The sequence below is a fragment of the Neopelma chrysocephalum genome, unplaced genomic scaffold, assembly GCF_003984885.1.
Source record: "Neopelma chrysocephalum unplaced genomic scaffold, ASM398488v2 Primary Assembly neopelma1_66, whole genome shotgun sequence".
NCBI lineage: Eukaryota > Metazoa > Chordata > Aves > Passeriformes > Pipridae > Neopelma > Neopelma chrysocephalum.
The window spans coordinates 4629737-4644126 of NW_020897725.1; the positions used below are offsets into that span (position 1 = coordinate 4629737).

The 14390-nt window shown below is 41.0% G+C and overlaps 1 protein-coding gene and 1 long non-coding RNA gene across 3 annotated transcripts in view; one reads left to right on the forward strand and one right to left on the reverse strand.

The window, feature by feature from the left end:
- The window catches only part of LOC113968155, a 29550-nt gene extending 27957 nt beyond the window's left edge, over positions 1–1593 (reverse strand). For both annotated transcript variants that reach the window (XR_003534399.1, XR_003534398.1), the window contains exon 1: positions 1456–1593. This is a non-coding gene — a long non-coding RNA (uncharacterized LOC113968155). The remainder of the gene's footprint in view (positions 1–1455) is intronic.
- The window catches only part of COL14A1 (collagen type XIV alpha 1 chain), a 114347-nt gene continuing 100458 nt past the window's right edge, over positions 502–14390 (forward strand). Inside the window, exons 1-5 of the mRNA XM_027684470.1 lie at positions 502–602; positions 3981–4103; positions 9774–9890; positions 10944–11087; positions 13971–14054. Coding sequence (XP_027540271.1) covers positions 4016–4103; positions 9774–9890; positions 10944–11087; positions 13971–14054 — 433 coding nt within the window. The 5' untranslated portion in view covers positions 502–602; positions 3981–4015. The remainder of the gene's footprint in view (positions 603–3980; positions 4104–9773; positions 9891–10943; positions 11088–13970; positions 14055–14390) is intronic.

Below are 14390 nucleotides of genomic sequence, written 5' to 3' on the forward strand. Positions count from 1 at the left end.
AGCGTCCATGCATATGGCAAAAAATGTACAAATGAACTACAACACTTTTAATCAAGGTTTATACTAAGCCAGACAAGTGCTGGAACACTTTAATATAAATATTTCCCCGATGAATCACTAATCCACACATCTCAATAGCTGGCGTGGGGGGATACTTGCATTCCAAGGCGTACTGCAGAGTAGGCACCTTCTAAATCATTTAGAAACGAAGTGAATGAGGAACTTCGGGGAGAGGAAAATGAGTTAACAGGTAACAAACCCAGAAGACGAAGGGCACTGGCAAGCCCAGCACCTGCCCGTGGAACGCTGCCCGCGCCCCCCCGGCCCTGCCTCCCGCGCACCTGGCCGCGCCCCCGCCGCGGGGGTCGGGCTCGGGGACGGAGGGTGGGATCTCAGGCATCGCTCGTGCCTCTCCCCCCCCCTTCTTTCCACCTTCTGCTCTATAATTGCCCGCCTCCTTTCGCTACCCTTTCGCCTTGTCGGATGCGGAGCGGACAGCGGGGAGGGAAGCGGCTCTCCCGCAGCCCCCTCGGCACCCGCAGCCCCGCGTGAGAACGAGCGGCCGCTCCCCGCCGGCGCCTCCGCGGCCGATGCCCGCACAGGTCTGTGTGAGCTCCGCTTCGACTCCCTCAGGGGCTGGGGGAGGCGGGCTGGGGTCGGGGCAGGAGCGGGAACGGGAACGCTTCCCGCCCACCTGCCCGGCCACCCCCGCAGCGGCGGGAGCGGAACCTCAGGGGGAGAATGGGGTGAGGGAGGAGGAGATGGAGGGGTGGAAAGTGGCGAGCCTGGGCTGGGGTGGGGAACCCCCTTAGAAACTCCTGCAAAGGCGTTACTTTTAAAAATAACAATAATTAAAAAAACCCCCAGCTAGTCTCAGTGGTGGTGTGACGAAGGGTCTGGCTGATGCCCGCGTCCCGCCGCGGCTGCATCCTGCCTGCCTCCCTCGCTCGCTCGCTGCCGCGGCGGGTCGGGACGGGTCGCTCTGCCCCAGCTCCGCACACCCGGTGCCCGGGGGGATGTTATCCCAGGGGGGGCTGCCCGGGACGGCGAGCTCGGTCCCGCCCGCCGGCAGCCCCTGGGTCTCAGGGGGCGCATTCCTCGACAACGAACTCCCCGCTGTTCCTCCCTTCACCTGGGCTATGGGGGGGGGCTCGGTTTCACACGGGTGGGTGCTGATGGTGGGGAGCGCCCCGAAGAAAGTTGGGAGCAGGAGCTCCTCTGTCCGTGGGATGCCCTTCTTGAGCCGGGCTGGGTCGCAATGGGGAGGCGGGCGGGTCGTGGCGCGGCCGGGGCTCCTCCTCGCCCCGGTCCCTCCGCAGCCTTCCCCCGGCGGGGTCGGAGCAGGTTGTGCTGTGACTTTGGCCAGCGGGACGTGGACAGGAACGTGCGGCTGTTCCCGCGCCGCTCCGTAACAAGACACTTAGAGAGGAGAAAAAAAACCAACCCCAGACTAACCTGCTCGCCCTGGGGAGGGGAGCCAGGGCTGTGTGGAGGCGGCTCAGCCTCCTCCCCTGGGCTGGGTGCACGTCCACAGCCAGGGCAGTTCGGAAGGATGTGTGCGGCGTTTGTCCCGGCTGGGAGCTCTCGAGGGCAGGTTGTAACCTCAGGAGAAGGGCCCTGATCCCAGGCAGGCGTTCTGGAGCCCAGCTGGGAGAGGAGCTGCGAGCTCGCAGGGCGGGAGGCTCACCTCGTGGCAGGGCTCTTGGCTTGGGAGAGTTTGGTGTCTGCTCCAGCGCTGTTCTGGCAGATAAATGATTTACCAAATACTTACTGGAAGGTGATATATGATATATATATATATATATATATATATATATATATATAAAGCAGGAGGAACAGGATATTTCTTTTTAGTCCCAGCCAATGTCAGCCACGAGGTGGCTGTAGACGGGTAGTTGCCTTTCCTGGTTGAGTGAACCTTATGTGTAGATCCTTGCAGAGGTGAACTTGTACCTAGTTGATCTAGCACCAGTTCTGTCTGTCCCAATAAATCTTACTTCTCTGCACAATGGCTGTTCTCTAAAAGGAGCAGCAGAGAATGTTTCTACACAGGATTGCTAGTCAGGTAGTATTTCTAGCTCTTATTTGGGAGGAGGGTTTATATCAAATCTAGCAGGTGGGGAATTAAACCACCCCTGTGAGTGAATACTTTAATGTCTGGGTTATTACGTGGAAGGAAATCCCCACATCATTAGTGGTGACTGCATGGAAGAATGAGTTGTATTCTGTTCTTTGAAGAGTTTATATTTACTTAATCCAGGTGTATTCCTGAGGGGAGAAGAATAAATACGCAATGTGAGATACACAAAGGATGGATTTCAGACTGTTTTAAGACTCTCTTCATTCTTCCCATTGCCTGTCAGTAGGCAGCTGTCTGCTGACTGTGGTCCTTGGGTGTCTGACTCTTTGGTTCCTGTAGTAGGAAGCCTGGGCACTTTGCTCATGCTTCAGATTTCTATCTGGAGGATGTGCCCTAAAAACTGGGCATACCAATACATAAGTTTCTGGTGCACATCTCTGTTATCGGATCTAGCTACTTGCCTCTGTCTTAAGAGATTTGTACTGTAAGAGATTGACCCAAACTATGTGTTTAACTAATGTGAAATTTGTTGGCTAAAACTTTGATAACCTCCTGCAGAGATGTAATTTACAATGTATAACCGCCCTATATATTTCTAGGAATTACATCAAGCATTAATGACTGGAATGTGTGACAGTAGACCTATCAAGTCCTGGGATAACTATGGCAGATTGTAAATACTTGAAAAGAGAAGGAAATGTAGGTTTTATCATGTTATCTGTTTAATAATGGTTGAGGTGCTTCAGTCTGCTTTTTATATTAGATAGTGGTTGAACCACTCACTTTGGTGCCTTCCTCAGAAGTGAAGGAAAACATGGAAGGCAAATACAGTGATAGTATGTTGGGCATATTAGAGAAAATGACACAGGAGGTGAATGGGAGGAACCTGCAACAGAGAAATATATAAACCAAAATTTACCCAAATTTACCCATAAACCTTCAAATGCTGTCTCTTTGACAGCAGGAAATCTACTATTAATTATCTTAACTTGATTTTCCTATAGAATTCTAACAGGAGAGGGCAGCAAAAATTCTTCTTCTTGGCTCAGAAAATCAACTAAACCTAGTGCATTAAAGTTGAGTGATAGATAAATGTACAATGTTAGGAACATGTTGATGTATCTTGAGAAATACTTCTGTGTATGTTGAATAATTGTACTCGGAAGTGTTAAAGGCCAGGTTCAGATGATGAAATTGGTACTGTTTTTAAGGTATCTTCTGTGGACAGATAAATTACCCTTTCTAGAACTTGTTCTTAGCACCAGAATTGCTTTGTGTAACCCAGCTAGTTCACCTAGGATTACACTGAGTGTTCATATACTGCTGCATTCTAAAGTGTCGATGTTCCTAACTGATCAGGTTAGAGCAAATGGTTTTGATCATGATATTACCTATTGTGAGTGCAGGTAGTACAACAGAGTACACAATAAGTTGAATAAGGTACAAAAAGGAAAACGAGTAGGCTGTAGAGGACAAAGAAGACTTGTGTTCCTTCAGAACAAAGTTTTGCCTTTTTTTACAAGCTTCAGAGTTCTTTACCACAGGTATCTTGATAAGGTGCTGCAACACTGGATTGTATAGAGATACATGTTGTACCTTGTTATGCATAACATACTCTATTTCCAATACTTGTGTATACTTAGCAAGGAATATACTGTTTCTTTTTATCTGGGCCAAGTTTTCAGAACTGTTGAGTAGCCCAAGTGCAGTTCTTTGTCTCTTTCAGGTAAAATATGCTTTGGTTATAAGATTACTGCCTGGAAATTTTGGCTCCACTGATATCTGTGATAAATTCCTATTTTTTTTTTAAATGGAATCCAGATTTTGCCCACAATTTTCATTAAAGTGGATGCCTTATCTTTGCAGGTTTAGTAAGTCTTTTTGATCTATGTGTTTTCAGACCTGCTGATACTGTGTATATTTGAGAAGAAGAAGATGATTTGTCGGTATGAGATACAGAGCTGTTTCCTCTTGGCTTTTCTGGCTGTCACAGCTTTCTTCATCAGTGATGCCCAGGGCCAAGGTACGTCATAAATAAGAAGATGGAGCTTTTCACTCTGATGTGCAGAAATAGTTTTTTATTCCAAATGCAAGTGTTACTTTCCTCTTAGTAGGGTTTGAATCCAGTACTACTGAAATGGAGCAGGAGTTTTGCTGCTGATCTTGGGGGGCAGGGAAGAGTAGAATTACATGTTCGTGTGTGCTCTTTGAACCTACTATCTCAAATAGCATAAATATTTGTGCAAATTTGTGTCTGTTGAAATGAGTTATCCACAACATTTTTTCCTCTTATTTATATAAAAGTACTGATCAGAAATTGCAGTGACTGGGCTCTATGTAATCAAGGTTTGAAGGATCAGCTATGATCTTAAGCTTGTATAGAATATGTTTTTTCTTTGTTGGAACAGTGGCTGTTGTAACACTTATATCATTCCATATTGCACAGATCTGCTAAATGTCACAGACTACTTCTGCAGCTTTTAAAAAAAATCCTTTGTGAGTATTAAAGGATATTGCTGGGATTGTTAGGCTTACGTACTTGTTGGATTGTATTGACAGTGGCTTGACTTCTAGAGAAAGTTTATCCTATTGCTTGGGGAAGGAGGGAGGAAGAATGCCAATGAGTTTTTGTGATTTCTAAAGAAAGATGTTTCTCTCAACTCTGTATTTATGAAATCCCTTTGGTATGAGACTGTATGGGCATAGCTGGGAGCACAATTCGATCCTGGGGCTCTTTTAAAGTGTTTTGTATAATGCATTATTCATGATCACATTCAGAGACTATTGGCCACCTGAGGCTTTTGAAGTTCTGGTAAATGCAAGTAGCTTTGTCCAGTCTGCGTGGCACTAAAGGGCTGGGTGAGCATACCATCTTGGATGTTTGGGAATCTGTGAGCACTTTACGAGCCTCTCCCAGAACTTAGGGACACATGTAAGCTGTAATATTTGATGTCAGCGATGTGAGGTGAATGAAGAAATATATGATCCCAATGTTCAGTGCATCAGTTGTTCTGGTCAGAAATGAGGTCCAGAATGTTTGTGACTTAATGAGCCAATAAAGCAAAGCATATGGTTAGTCCTTTCTCTGTATTTCAGTCCGAATACATATGGTTAAGATTTACAAAACAGGATTGGGGGTTGAGATCCATCTCCACAAAGTTTTGTGAATTTCCTTGATCTTGGAAAACTATACTCTTCCCCACTGTCTTTTTTTTTTGTTTTGTTTTGCTTTTGCTTCTTGTTATTATTTAAACTTTGATTTAGTCAGTTATGTGTAAAGGGAAAAAATTCTCCAACTATTAATGCAATGGAATGAAGGTCAGAGAGACGCTTTTTTCCGCGGTAATCACACTAGCAGAAGCTAGAGTTGGTGTACTTGATGAGTAAAGAACAATACTTCCCTTGTTCTTCCACTCTTTCAGCAAGCATCAGCTGTGGAATGCTGTCAGCACGTGATATTAAGCTAAGTGGACTAATGCCTTGGCCAACACGACTGTTATTTTATTGAATGAAGTGATATGAAGTCTCTATTCTATGTTCACAGAAAAAAATATTTCTTGTTACACTTAAAGTAGTAAGATGTTTCTCAAATCCTTTCTTTTCTCAAGGTTGCCACTCCTTGCAATAAGCTCTTCGTGCAGCTGGCTAACTATTTACAATTTAATACAGCACTAATAGTTTGTTTGTCTGTTTTAAGAAACTGTAAGCTCTGCCAAGGTGTAGGAAGAGGTGGTATTAGTTCCAGCTTGTGTTTCCTTCCTTTGGCAAAAGTGCTCAGGTAAAGGTGTGTAATGTGACTTCTTTGAAAGGAGAATATGTTTCGGAGACTGAAGCCAACATGCCTGAAGCTACAAATTATTCCTTCAGCTGAGCTATGTGGTTCTGTCTCATTTATTGCCCGAATGACTAACAAACCACATAGTACCATTCAGTTTTTACTCAACAACAATTGTTTTTTCAGCACTGCTGTTTCTTCCACGTTCAGTATAACATATAAATAACAGTACTGTCTACTTATGTTCTTATATAGTACATGCAAATAGTGCTGGGCAAGAAAAATATTTCAGAATTTTTCATTTATTCATAAAGTAACTTGTTTTGAGAGCAATGCATTTAAAGATGGAAACTTTTCTTTGTGTAGCAATAACTTCCATGTGTTACTACTGTAATTGCTAAGTAATTGTAGTGCATATTAACTTGCTCAATTCTTATGACAAAAGTAAATTGGAAGCCACAAGGTTTAGTTAGTGTCCAATCTTAGACTATTGGATGTCTTGGAGAACCATTCACAGGCGATTTATGGTATTTTTCTTTTTCATTAAGATACTGAATAGTTGAAAACATTCTTTCCCTAGTTGTCCACAGGAGTTATGTGTTTGGAGTGGTAATTTATCTGGTGGCATAAACCAAAGCCTTGAACTTGTCAGTTTTCTTTTGGGTGACTGCTCTAATGCTGCTGAAGGCCATTCTCTTTTGCATTCCTGTAAAACCACTACTACTACTAGCTACTGATTTTTATCAGTTAACTGACTCAGCTTGGATTAATTTTTTTCCCTTTCTGCAAGAAGTGAGATTTTGTTCCACAGACAATAAAGGTCCAAAGAAATAAAGATATCCTCTTCAGGTTGGTGAATGTGTAGTAATTCCCATCAATATTTTGTTGTCTGTTCGAGTGTTAGATTTTTAACTTCCTTAGCTATATGTACTTCTCTATGCCAGAACATTAGTCTTTGCACAACTAAGACACAGTTGATTATCTGTCTAGTGAATAATTATTTTCTTTCTTATGGTTAATTGCTGTGTGGGAATGTCCCTTCCTCTGCCCTGCTGCCTTTGATACCAAAAGTACCCAGTGAAAATTGACCAGTTATGTAAAGACTACTCTGGCACAACTTTTCTAGTCTTTCCCATTGTAACTCCGTAGTAAACAAAAAAACTTTGGTGATTGTGTCCTTCTTTGCTTGTAAGATCTGTGATTGTTTTTTAGGGGCTCAAAAAATTTACCTGGTTTGGTGATGGCTAATAGCAATTAGGCCAGAACTATGCTTCTTTGTTAGAAGGTTCTTTCATAAACTGTCAAGTTGAAAGTAGGATGGAAAGGAATGAGGGGGAAGGAAGAAGATGGCAGAGAAAATGAACTCTGAAATTCCAAGACATGTTTGGTTTTTTTGTCAATCTTTAGTGTTACCTTGTTGCTCTGCCTCTTAATCCCCATACAAATTTATCACTTAATCCTAGTAAAATCTGCAGCATTTTCGCACTTGCGTACAGTCATTATTTAAAAGTTTATTTGCTATTCCTGAGACAAAATATATAATAAAAGGAATTGCAGATTTATAAACTTGTAGGTATGATTTGTCACTCTTGGTTCATTCAGCCCAAATTTATTGTGATTTATGTATAGCTCAAAGACACAATGAATCTTGAGAATGAATTAAAAGCTGTAATCCATAATTACAGTCTGCTTGGCTTTAAAAACTTTTTGCCATAGTATCTGTCTTTTTTTTTTTTTTTAACAATTATAGCATGCTGAGTGTTCTTGCAGAAACCTGCCCAGCAAAACATTTTGCAATACGAGGGCCAAATTTTCAAAGAACTGATGTTGTATTTGCAGCAATTCCTGCACTTTTGCTTGCAGCCTCTTTTTGTCTAAACTTCAGGGAGGTGACAGGCAGACTGAAGACAAGGTCTGACAAGATTGTGTCCAGCAACTGAGGACATGCACAGGTTGGGTGTAAGCCCAAGTGCTGCAAATCAGAACAGTTTTGAGTGTGTGGAGTTGGTGTGCTGCCTGCTGTTTCTGTCCCCTTGCTTTTCTTCTTGAGCTTATTTTCTAAACTCTTTGAGAGTGTGGAGGTGTTACTAAGCTTCGCCTAGTACTTATGTACTCTCTTTTCTGTGTTCTAGTGTTAAGTTCCTCGAGGCAGAGAACTACAGAACCTACCTTTGGTCTGACAAAACCACCACTTATGGAACAAGAGGCTGATGCAAGGGAATGCATCTCTTGTATTAAATCTCCAGATTTTTACTTTGAAGATCCAAAATGTATTTAATGGTAGATGACATGAAAAAACACACGCCTCCAAGTCTCAAAAAACTACAGCCTGCCTCTTTCCTTCTTTCTTCCCCCAAGCTGTTGGAAAAAGTAGCATGTAGGAAAAAGTAATCTGTTCAGGATGGGTCTTTGGCTGCTGTTGGTGCCAGAGCTGCATTGGCTGTAGCAGGTCAAATGGAGAGGCCAGAGACTGTTGGCTAGCACACTCTGCCTCTTGACTCAGATGCTCCATGTGGTGTAATCTATGTGCCTTAAATCTCAGAAGTATAATGAGAACTGTTGGTTTATTTTATCTAATGGACCAACAAATGGTGGGCATAAGCCTAGTCAATTAAGAGCTACTGTAGCATTGGGAGTAAAATCTGCCACTTCTCCACTTCAGATTTGCCTTATTTCTTAGACTTACTAACAGAAACCTAAAGGGTGATAGTGGCATTAACACCAAGGGTTTGAAAAATGAAGGAGAAAGTTCAGGGGGCTGTGAAGACACCAGGAAAAGGAGGAATAAGGTTGATGGAGGTGTTTAAGATTTTCTAGCCCTTTCTGTAGTTCAGCCTCTGGGAAGTTTCCCTGGCTGCCTCTCCCTGTAGATCAGTTTGTTCTTTTTGAGCCAAACCCTATTCAAATGTATGAAGATTTCCCCTTATTGACAGCCTTGGATACCACAGGCTGCACTGCTAGCAGCTCTGCTGCAGTTGTTCAGTGAAGCAGGGATGTGCCTCCCTGAAGTAGAGCAGAAATGTTATGTAGAGTGTTGTCCAGCATCAGTGGAGCTTGACTGAGCAGAGGGATGCAAGACCATGAAAAACTAGTGTATGTGCAGAGGCACAAAGTTGCTGATATTACAGGAACAGTGTGGGGCGGTTTTTGCATTTGTTCTTGTGTGGGTTTCTTCACTGATATATCACCTCTTTCTCAATCATTTTATGCTTTTATTCATTTCACCTGCTGCTTCAATTTGAAACCTAGGTGATGGCACAATAGAAATAGAAGCCAGATTTGCTTACCATCCAGATTGCCCTGGTCTAAATCTTGATTTGCCTGTGCATGCTTGCTAGTCTTCATAAGACTGAAGCAGTGCTTGCAGCTGCAAGTCTTTGTGCTGCTTAAGCCAGGTTTGCAAATTGGGCAGCTGATGTTCCCTCTGCCTTGTGCATGCCTATCTTTTCTCTTAGTTATTCTCTCTTCATGTGGATTTGAAAATTTGGCCCTGAGTGACATTAAATGTGGATAAATGCCCATGGTAATGAGAGCTGAAGGAGTTCAGGTTATGCATATTGCCAGTGTAAGCAAGGAGAGCAATTTTAATTCCCATATATTAACAAAGAGCATTTTTATTACCAGCTTTGCTTGCTAAACTAGTCTTAACATCTAACATGGTTTGTCTTTCTGTCTTCTGCTATTAGGTTTTTAGTTTGTTTTTGTGAAGAGATAAATAAAAGGTCTGTCTGAGGGAAGTAGTGCACCTGGGGATGTCATTTTACAAACTAATAAACTGATGTATGTGACATTTTAAATAACTTGCATCCTTTATCATTAAAATTTTGTGTTGTCTTCCTGTATGTGTATATTTTTGTTTAAAATTGGTGGTTACTTTTTATTTGAATTTAAAATCTTGTTTTCTTTCCAAACTTGCAGTGTCCCCACCAACAAGGCTAAGATATAATGTAGTGAGTCCTGACAGTGTACAGATCTCTTGGAAAGCCCCCAAAGGCCAATTCACTGGATATAAGCTTCTTGTCACTCCGAGTTCAGGTAAAAGTCTGTATATTCTCTTTTAAGGTGAAAGGACTGTCTTCCTAAGGCTTAAAACTTTTCAGAGGCTAGTGTCATTCCCTAAGGACTAAGAAACTGTGAGCAAGCTTTGGATAATGGAGTTGACCAACTGGTCAACAGAAGAAACAGATTGATTTCACTAAAGGGTGGTCACAGGCATAGAAAATGTGAATCGAATGCTTAAGGTGTCAGAAGTGGGTGAATGCTAGTTATGCTTCGTATGTAGTCTTTGAGAATTGTGACTGATCTGTTTTTACCTTTCTTCCAGTGGGGTGTAAGGAAGTCTAGGAATTATTCAAGGGAAAGCATTGGAACCCTAATTCAGTCAGAGTTTTGAGGTGAATCTCCCTGGCCATTATCTCATAGTGAGCTCTCTGGAAAAGACCAAAAAGAATTAAAAAACAAGCAGCCTATACAAATTTTTTTTCAATGGGAAGCTGAAAAGGTAGACAACAAAGTGACTATTTTGTATAGGGCTATAGAGGTCCTACTTCTGTACATTTGAATTTAAAGTTAGATAGAGAAAAAAGTTTTAACATAGAGCTAAAATGCCTATCTGTACGTGTTTGTATACAATCTTTATGTATATAAATGCACAGAGAAATGTTTAATATTTGTATTTATACATGAGAATTTCCTTGCCCAAAGAAATTATTGAAGAGAGCATTCAGAGATTACCTGGGTATGATGGGGTTGGAACTGGCAGCCAATCACAGAGCATGGGTATGATGTTACCAAATATGCCAGCTTTTTGTAGAATTTTTCATTTCTTAATATCTTTACTGGACACTGCGACTGTTTCATGAGGCCCAGATCTTAGAGTGTTTCTATTTAAGAAATGTGGTTAGACTGCCTGACTTCTTGCTTTTTTGGGATGGTCTCTGGTCTGACTGTATGGATAGTCCCAAAAATGGGAATGCTTGGGTCATGATAGAGCTTGAGGTGTTTTTAAGTCATTACATTTGCTCTGCTATAAGAATAACAAACAAAGTTATGTATTTTTGGGATTTTTTTTTGTCTTCTTTATTACAGGTGGAAAAACAAATCAATTAATTCTTCAAAACACTGCCACTAAAGCAATTATTCAAGGTCTCATTCCAGATCAAAACTATGCTCTTCAGATCATTGCATTCAATGAAGACAAGGAGAGTAAGCCAGCACAAGGCCAGTTCAGAAGTATGTGTCTCTTTATGCCTGACATGCAGAATTTATCAGATGTATCAGAAGTGCTATATTATGATACTTAAAAAATTTCCTTTTTATTAAAACATTGTTATAGCTGTGCCAATTGGTAACTAGTTGCTAGTTCAATACGTGGAAAGGCTGAATTTTTACTGGTCTTCAGCTGTCAAATATGTTTACAAATTTACTTTTTTAATCCGACCAAGACTTACTCTTAATGGCTTAAGTGAGATATATCTATATATATCTATATATATCTATATAGCTATCTCTATCTATCTATATCTATATATCTATCTATATATGTGTGTATATATATATATGTCTTAGCTGATTTATCTTGATCTTCATGTTAAACATGAATTTGGTCCATAAAGACAAATGTGACAGTGTAGGAGTACAGTTAAAGCCTACAGTTGAAAGTTGAATTCCCTTGACACTGAACATTTCTCATTGTCACTGCTAAACCGTCTTTCTCTTAAAACCAGCACAATATGCTGAGTGCTTGATGTGGTGTGTGTCAAAGTCATTCTAGCTTTTCATCACCACAACTGTGTGTGTAGTACCTTAAGTTCTGTCCTATTTAAGAAACCCACAAAACCACAGATTACTTTAGCATTAAAGAGAAGCACACAGAAGTCTACAGCAAATTCTATAATACTAGGTGTGGCTCGTTTTTAAATGACCTTTACTCTTTAGGAAAAGTAGAGCTGGCAGCTTGATTTAAGAATATGGGGTTGTGCTCTATTGAGTATACTCTCTTTGCTGCAGGTGAAAACATGTAGTACTTAATAAGGCTGGAGTTTCATTTTACAATATGATGCCTTGCATGAGTAAAACCAGATACAGCGTATATACAAATCCTTCTTTTTTGTTACCCTGTATTATAGGTTTTTTTCTCCCCTTTTCTAACACATGGCCACTAATTCTTGAGATGAAAAAAGGTCAAACACATAAAAAGCTTTGAGAATATCATCTGGTTTGGTGCACTGGAAGTATGGTTTTAATGCTGCTGGGCTGTAATTGATGTACAAAGAGTTCTCAAGCCTATAATAAAATTTTATTGTTAAAAGAGTGTTTCTCTTTATATAGCCAGGTATACATTCTTATTCTAGTACATAGTATTTAATTAACTAAGAGCAATGTTTTTTTTTTCCTTTGATAATGCAGATGTAAAAACACGCACTAGATAATTTTTTTTTTTGTCAGTGTAAATATTTAAGTAAAACTGGTGTCTCCTTATCTCTTCTTCCTATGTGGTTATAATTTGACAGTTCCCAAATCCAGAAATCTCTCTCAGGATGTGACAAATTTGTTTCCTTTGAGCATTTTCAGCCTTTTATACTATTTCTCTGGAGCCTTGCCTCTCAATAGCACTAGCATTAGAGGAGACCATCAAGCATCTCCTCAGCTTGCTCTTAACCTTTTCTCAAAGGAATGCTCTTAGAAGGCTAAGCAACAGCATCCTTTTTGACTGACATTATTCTGCTTATTTGACCTCTCTTGTTTTAGTCAGGGTCTTGTTCAGTTAAGAATTTAACCCAGACTTCTGACTAAGACCTGGTATCTGTAACCAGCTAATAACCAAGATCTCCTCAGCAAGCCTGTGGACTTGAATTTGCTTCTGCATCAGTTTTGCAATCACTCACTAAAGGCAGAGGTCATGCACAGGTACCCATGCTGTGTTAGTAAGAAGAAGTGTTCTCACCTCTATACCTGGAGTATAAGGACTGTGGGTTCTGCAAAGGGTTATCACACTGAGAAAATCACATTGAGATGTTTGATGGTTTGCTGTATTCCTAAGACCTTGGTGTTGTGCTTATATTTTGGATTGGAAATTGGAGCACTCCTGGTTGATTCAGATACTCCATATAGTATTGGGTAAATGAATGAAATCCATTTCACTTTGGGTCCGCTTATGTACAACAGAGTGCTGATGCTGTCTCTCATATAGTCAAGAGACAGATAACCTTCTTTCACCTTCTCAGTGTTGGGTTTTTTTTTTTGAATGATGTAGCACAGAGGGACTTTGGTCCTGGCTAAGGCTCAGTGCATGCTTGGATCAATGTCAGTCATACTAAAGAGTTTAAATGAAGTAGAATTTTATTTTCTATGAAAGATATTCTCAGATTCATTGTTTTAGGCTCTTCCTGGCCATTGTAGGCAGCTGGGGTGTGCATTAGCATTCTAAGGAAACTTTGGAAGGGATTGTTTTGGTTTTTTTACCTCATATGTGACTTTAGCAATGATTTTGCCAGAATCCTTCAGACTGTTAGTGTAGTAATAGTGGCTACTAATGTAATAGTAGGAATTGCTAACCAAGCTGGGTTCTGCTTGGCTGTTGTGAGAGGTTTGAGACATAGTAAGGGAGGTATCCCACCCACTTGTGGGACAGGAAACTGTTGAAGTCTCAGCTTTGGAGCAACCTTGCACTCATGGGAGTATTTGGTGCCCTGAACACAGTTTTGGGCATGGGATCTAAGCTGATTCTGTGAAGAGGATAGCGTAACAGCTGGCTTATGTGCTTTTGTGTTGACTTGGAATGGAACTCTGGACTTTCTCCAGCTAGCTTTGCCAATTTTCTGGACTATATTTCCAGTGTGGGAGCTTGTCTGCATGGGCTTAGGTGCTGATGTCACTATTTGGACTCTCCTGTGTGAGGAGAGTCACTTTTGAGAACTTCAATCATGATAGGATGGGGAACTTTGCATAAAAATAATAAACCCAAAGGGAGGGAGGGAGAAACCAGAAACAGTCACTTGTTACCTAAGCATATCTTAAGTTGTGTGCAGCTCCTTTATGTGGAAGAAGAAAATGACATGCTTCTAACTGCATTGTTTCTAGATTCGTTGATTATTTTTCCCTCTTGCTTTTCAGTTAAAGATATAGAGAGAAGAAAAGAAACAAATAAACCCAAGGTGAAGGATCCAGAAAAAAATGCGAGTAAACCAGCTCCAGAAGGTCAGATCATAACACATATAACTGATGTGATATTCTTAAAATAATCGGCTTCTTTATTTAACTTGGCCATTGTAGAGATTTTCTGTAAGTCAGTACTTTAAATCTGGTTCCCAAGGTTAAATTAAACAAAAGGGGAAAAATCAGTACTTTCAAGATTGTTGGAGAGTTGCTACAACAGAGGTTTGCTTTTAGTTCTGTTTTGCTTTACCACTTTATAAAGTAAGTACTAAATATCACCATGAATAGACAAAAATTATTAAAATCCTGTTATCTGTACTTCCCCCCTGGGTGCACTTTGAGGAGTGGAAGAATTGTGCATGTGTGTGTGTACATAAT